The 6,807-nt window shown below is 53.6% G+C and overlaps 1 protein-coding gene across 1 annotated transcript; it reads right to left on the reverse strand.

Annotated features, from left to right (window-relative positions):
- Positions 1-1,286: 1,286 nt before the first annotated feature.
- LOC131571899 (olfactory receptor 14J1-like) lies at positions 1,287-2,219 on the reverse strand. The gene has a single exon (XM_058824652.1). The coding sequence runs from the start codon at positions 2,217-2,219 to the stop codon at positions 1,287-1,289; it is 933 nt and encodes a 310-aa protein (XP_058680635.1).
- Between the last annotated feature and the right edge of the window lie 4,588 nt (positions 2,220-6,807).

Here is a 6,807-nt window from a genome sequence, read left to right on the forward strand (position 1 = left end):
GTGTTTGATGCTTTCTTTAATAAACTGGACCTGTGATGAACGACCTGGTGTCCTGGTCCCCTTCCTACGACAGGCAAGCAGCAGCACCAGGCACTGCAGGAGCCTGCAGACAATTCCTGAAGTCACACCAGGACAAAAGACAAAGGTGAAGCCAAGGAAATGCTCTGGGCTGCTTGGGGGTGGCTGCCAGGAAGCCCTGGCTCTGAGCAACAGCAGCTGCAGTGGGACAGGGAACTCCCAGCTGATGGGAACAAACTTTCTGGCTGACTGCAGAGGCCAGGACAAAGCTGAGTGTCTTCCCTGGTGTCCCCCAGGCCTTGCTGGCCCCAGGGGCTGATGGCATTTGTGCTCCCTCAGGTTCATGCTCCCGCACCAACAGCATGGGCGTGCTCCTGCCTGCTGTGTGCAATGCAAACAGGGGCTGCTGAGCCAGTGCTGCCGTGTCTGTGCCTGCAAGGATGGGGCACCTGTGTGAGCTGGGGGAGAGGCCAGGGCTGCAGAGGGAGATGTTTTTGCAGCTCCATCAGGACGCTCTGGGACGCTGTCCTGGGCTGTGCAGCGCACTGGGGATGGATCAGCCCCTGCTCTGCTGCTCTTTCCCATCTCCCCCAGGGCCCTTGCAGAGCCCCAGCCCTGCTGTTTTCCCCCAGCCTGTCCACGGCCAGCCTGGGGCTGCTCATGGGGGTTTCTGTGCTGAGCATTGGCCTGGGTGTGTTCCTGAGAGAGCCTGGGCAAGGAGCCTGGAGCCCCCAGGCCCTGGGCTGAGGCGTCAGCGCTGCCCCAGCAGTGCCCATGGCCTGTCCCTGCTGCAGCCCCGGCACTGCCACCCCCAGGGCTGTGCCCGGCCCCGAGAGCACTCAGGCCCTGCAGCAACACCAGGGCCAGCAGGGCAGCGGGGCAGGGCCACGGCAGCAGCACTGGCAACACCAAGTGCTGCTGCTGCCGCTGGGCACAGCTGCTGGGCCAGCACTGATCTGCCCCCAGCTCTGCACACAGACATTGCTGCTGCAGCTCCAGAGAAGGCAACTCAAGGGCATCTCTGCAGAAAACTTTGCTGGGAGATCCTTTAGTTAATTTAAAGCCACCTAGAGTGCAGCCTCTCATTGACAGTCTGTGTCCACAGGGAATGTGGAGAGAAACAAAATGAGAATTGGTACAAACAATGACATTTCTTTGTGAACAATATGAATACCTAAAACAAGGGAAAAATATCACCACAACCAAACCAACAAGAAGTATCAAAGATGACTTTTATTACAAGTGTTATGCAAAAATTGGCCAACAGTTTAATGTTTCTGAAACCATCCAGTCAACAGTTTCCACACTGCAGCCTTGAGCTCCTGGTTCCTCAGGCTGTAGATGAGGGGGTTCAGGGCTGGAGGCACCACTGAATACAGAACTGACAGGGCCAGATCCAGGGATGGGGAGGACATGGAGGCGGGCTTCAGGTCAGAAAATGTGCCAGTGCTGAGGAACAGGGAGAGCACGGCCAGGTGAGGGAGGCAGGTGGAAAAGGCTTTGTGCCGTCCCTGCTCAGAGGGGATCCTCAGCACGGCCCTGAAGATCTGCACATAGGAGAAAACAATGAACACAAAACAAACAAATACCAAAAAGACAGTAACAGCAAGAAGACCACGTTCCCTGAGATTAGAGTGTGAGCAGGAGAGCTTGAGGATGTGTGGGATTTCACAGAAGAACTGGCCCAGGGCATTTCCATGGCACAGGGGCAGGGAAAATGTATTGGCTGTGTGCATGAGAGCAGTTAGAAAGGCGCTGGCCCAGGCAGCTGCTGCCATGTGGGCACAAGCTCTGCTGCCCAGGAGGGTCCTGTAGTGCAGGGGTTTGCAGATGGACACGTAGCGGTCATAGCACATGATGGTCAGGAAGAAATACTCTGCTGAGATGAAGAAAAGAAAGAAAAAGAGCTGAGCAGCACATCCTGTGTAGGAGATGTCCCTGGTGTCCCAGAGGGAATTGTGCATGGCTTTGGGGACAGTGGTGCAGATGGAGCCCAGGTCAGTGAGGGCCAGGTTGAGCAGGAAGAAGAACATGGGCGTGTGCAGGTGGTGGCCGCAGGCTACGGCGCTGATGATGAGGCCGTTGCCCAGGAGGGCAGCCAGGGAGATGCCCAGCAAGAGGCAGAAGTGCAGGAGCTGCAGCTGCCGCGTGTCTGCCAATGCCAGCAGGAGGAAGTGCCTGATGGAGCTGCTGTTGGACATTTGCTGGGGCTGCACTTGGGGACCTGTTCATGAAGAAAGGACAGTGATAGGTCAGGAGAGGCTGCTTGGAGCCAAACCTGGGCCATTCCCTGCAGACTGTCTTGCTGGGACTCACCCACCCTTGTTCCTTCTCTGGGAAAACCTTAACCCAGGTCCCTGCCTGAGCTCCAGTTGTGCAGGCTGAGTTTGCCAGGAGCAGCCAGGCCTGTGCATGGGGGCCCTCAAGGAGCCATCCCTGCCCCACTGCCCTGGGTTTGTGGCCATGGGGCAGAGGGACAAGGCTGGATATTCAGGATTTTTCAGGGGAATCACTCAGAATGGACATAGGCTTCGTAGCATCTGCACTCCTAGGTTTTTAGGACATGGATTGCAGGAGCTGTTTTAAGGACTTTTTTCCTACCCACGAATCATTCTTGGCTCTCTGAGGTCAGAAATCCCCAGCATTTCTGCTGCACTCAGAGTTTGCCACTGCAAGATGAGAGAGGCAAAGGATTCCCTGTGGCTGAGAGAAGATGGGGGCTGGATGGGCTGGTTCCCAGCTGCCCTGGCTTTGCACCTTTGGCTGCAATCAGAGCACAATCACACTCCTGGGTCAGCCTGGGATAAACCAGACCCTGCCCAGAGCAGAGGGATCTCTGAATGTCTCACCTTCTCTAAAGGTCTCTGGGCAAGGTCTCAGCACCCCCTTCTGCCAAGGATACTCACGGCTCCCTTGGCAAACCCAACAGCATTTCCTCAGCTGTGGCAGCTCTGCCCTTCCCCGTGGGACATTCAGGGCACTCCCAGAGGCTCTGGCACAGATTTGCACCCAGGAGGGCAGCTCAGAGCTTGGAAGGGCACAGCAAGGAAATCCCTGGCTGTGCCCATGATGGGATCTCAGGGAGGGGGCTCAGCTCATTCCCCTTTCCCATGGACTGCTTTGCCCACAGCCCCACAGGTGCCAGGGAAACTTGGACACCCCATTCCCATGGACAGCCCTGCCTGGCAGGAATGGCAAGGGCAGTGCCTGACTCAGCTGCTGCAAATGCCAGAGCCTCCCTGAGAGCAGCAGATAAGAGTGACAATATCAGGGCAGGGCAGAACCAAGAGAAGATGTTGTGGTGCTGCGCCTGAGAGAGCAGGGCAGAGACAGCCGGGCACTCAGGACAGTGTTCCCGTGCCCAGCTGTGCCTGGCACCTCCCACACACCAACAGTGCCCTCGTCCTGCCCCAGCACTGCTCTCTTCAGTCCCCTCTCCTTCCCTGAGCATCTCCCTGGGGCTGGACATTCCCTCCTGAGAGGAGCCTTGTCCCTGCCAGCGCTCACAGAGCCCATCCCAGCCTGTGTGCCCTGGCCGGGGCCCTACAGAAACCTGCCTGTGTGCAGGGCCCTGGCTGGGGCAGGCTCTGTGTGCAGCTGGGCAAGGGCAGCTCAGGAGAGCCCTGCTGGGCCCTGCAGAGGTGGTGCTGCTGCTGTCCAGGGCTGAGGAGTGGCTGAGGGCCTTTGGGAGTCTCCCAGCAGAGAGACTGACCAGCTTAAGTCACAGTTCTGGAGTCTGTGTAAATGTTCAAACATTCCTTTGATGATCCTCTGTGTCCCTTTCAACTCAGAATGTTCTGTGATTCTGGGATTACAATTCTTCTTCTGCTTCTCTCATCCCCCTGTTGTCTATAATCCAAAGAGAAAAAAAAAAAACCACCTTGCAGCAGTGTTAGAACAATAAAGTAAAGTAAAAACGAGACATTTAATGGAAGCTTCCAGGTGTCCCAGTCAGGATGTGGTACACCCACCTCCCGATTTCAACAATTTATTAAGGTTGATAAATAGGATATTTAACAGGAGCATCCAAAAGGAGATTTAGTTTCCCTAGTTACACACCCCTGGGTCAACCCATTGGAGTAGGTCCAAGGGTTTCTTTGCCTTCACTTTTTATAATGACTGCTCATATTCTGCTCATTCTCAAAACCCAAAATGCTCCTGTATGTCCAGTTCCTGGAAGACTATACAGTATTTCAGGACTATATAAAAGAATAGGACTATACAGCATTTTAGCAATATATTTAGACAGTCAGGTTATTAAGAGAAAGGTAAGGAAACATACTAGATTTAATTCAGGATTAAAGCTATATAAGAATATAATAGTGGTTTAATACAGTTAAGAGTTTAATAGAGTTAAGTAAGGATTATAGTATTGTAACTATATAATAGTAATTTAGAGAGCTACGAATATATAAAAATATAAAAAGTACAAAAAACTTCTTGTCACCACCCCAACATTCCCATCTTTCTCTAAGTAGGAAATTGAAACACTCTCAGGAAAGCTCCTGACCTTTACAGCAATCCCTGGCTTACCTTCTTTGGGAAGCGTCCTCCGGAGCTGTGCCCAGGCTGGTCTGGAGCTGGGAGCAGCCCTGCCCCACCCAGCCCCTCTCAGCAGCAGCCCCTGCCCTGCTCAGGGTGGCTCCTTCCCCCCACAGCTTCTCCCCAGCACTGGGAGCAGCTCCCCGAGCCGGCTGAGAGCTGTCCCTGGCAGGCAGCAGAGTCCCTGCCCCAGCACAGAGCCCTGGGCTGCAGGACCCTGCTCTGCAGGACAGCCCTGGGCACCCCTGGTTGCAGCCCCGGCTGCTCAGCCCTGCAGCAGAGCCTGGCAACAGGAGCTGCCTTGGGCTGTGCCTGGGCTGGGGCAGCAGGGAAAGCCAGCCCTGCCCTAGGACCACAGCCCTGCCCTGGAGCAGCTCTGAGAGTCCTCCTGAAAGGTCCTAAAAGCTGTGGGATATGCCAGCTCCAGGAGATTCCTGCAGGAACGGCAGCTCCTCTTCCCACAGCCAGGGAATGACTGTTTCAAACCTGGGCTGATTTCTGCTCTAGTGAGCCCTGAGTGAGCTCTGCTCTGTGCTCCCAGCCCAGGCTGAGTTAAACCCCTCTGTGCCCTGTGCTGTGCCCGGGGTGGCTGCAGGCAGTGCCCCCGCCCTGCTGGGCTGTGCACAGGAGCTGCTCCTGGCCAGAGCTGTCTCTCTGCTGCGCTGCCCTTGCCAGGAGCTGCCTCTGTACCGGGAGCCTCTCTGCAGGTTTTTCAAAGGACTTTGATTTGGCTTTTAACTTGGAGTCTCTGGGAGGTTTCTCCAATCATGGCCTCCAACTATCCGCTGTAATTAGTCCCTGGAGAGGCTTTGTCAGTAACAACACTCATTAGGGCTCATTAATACTTCAGGGTACTTCAGTTTTTTCAAGGTATTTGGTGTTTCCCTTTTGATACAGGCTCTGTGAGAGCTTTGTACAATCATGGCCCCAGTTTTCTGCTTTAACGAGTCCCTTGAGAGCTTTGTACTGACACTCAGTAGTGCTCATTAATACTTTGAGATACTCAAGGTTTTTGAGGTACTTTCGATTTTCCTTTCTACATTGAGTCTCTGAGAGGATTTCATGCCATCCTGGCCTCCAATACTCTCCTCCAAGGAGTCATGAGGAGCCTGTGTTAGGGATGGACCTCAGAGAGACACATTCATGCCTCAAGACACTTTGGGTTTTTTGTCCGTCTTTCACTCCTGGAAAGGTTTGTGCAATCTCGTCTCAGGCCCTGAGGTTTCAGGGCTCAGGTCCAACTGCACCATGGGGCTCATTATGATCAAGTACATGCTGACAAACCATGGTTTTGCTTTGATTTCCCTCTACTGTAGTGCAGTTCACTAGGAAGTTCTTTTTCTATTGTTACAGAGAAATATTTCAAATAGCTTCCAATAAATCCATATTCCTGTTTTAAGGGTGTATGGTTCTCTTTAGAGAAGAAATGATAGCAGCATTCTGTGACTGATAGACCCAGGGGCTTTCCTAAGGAGGTCTGGCCTGCTCTGAGAAGCTGTGTCTTGAGATCTGACTCAGTGTGGAGAGCCTTGCTCCACATTTCCGAACCCTGTCCTGTCTCTCCTCACTCACCTGGGGTCAGCTTATCTTGGAGAACTTGCTGCACTCAGCCAAAGTGGGGTTTTTCTTCTTTTATTTTAGTAATCTAAAACTTCTAAGCTCCCTGTTGAAAACAGACACCCTCCTCAAGTGTTTGCCAAGCCCAAGCTGCCACCAAGACCACTCCAGACCTGCCCTGGGCCAGCTGTGAGGGTGTGTGGAAGCCCAGAGCCCTGTCATCAGAGTCTCAATCCCCTAGACATGGAGGACTGGTTCCAGATAAGAGGAATAGGCTTTCAGGTTAGGGTGAGACGCTTTCTTCTCCCACTGATCTTTGCAGGCACATGATTTATGTCACGTTATGTTACCCCATTGGCCCATTGGCCTAATTATCCTAGTTCAACTCCTATTGCCCACGTTTGTTTAGCCCTAGAATGTTCTCCCTCTGTCCCTCCACTGGCCCTAGTTCGCTGCATTCCTCCACACTTGTTTCCTTATTGGCTGACCTGACCTCTGACCCCTCCTCTGCACCATTTTCCCCCATATCCATTGGACCCTGACCCTCAGCTCCACCCTCACTACCCCATATAACACCCTGTTCCCTCAGCCTACACCCTGTCTTCATCCCTGGACCCTGTTCAGCTGTGTACCCTGTTCCTGTACCAATAAACCCAGTTTGCAGGAGATCATATGAAAACCCATCCTGCC

Source organism: Ammospiza caudacuta, unplaced genomic scaffold (genome assembly GCF_027887145.1).
Source record: "Ammospiza caudacuta isolate bAmmCau1 unplaced genomic scaffold, bAmmCau1.pri scaffold_39, whole genome shotgun sequence".
Lineage (NCBI taxonomy): Eukaryota > Metazoa > Chordata > Aves > Passeriformes > Passerellidae > Ammospiza > Ammospiza caudacuta.

Coding starts and splice junctions, on each gene's coding strand:
- LOC131571899 (XM_058824652.1), bottom strand. CDS start 2,219: ATGTCCAACAGCAGCTCCATCAGGCACTTCCTCCTGCTGGCATTGGCA.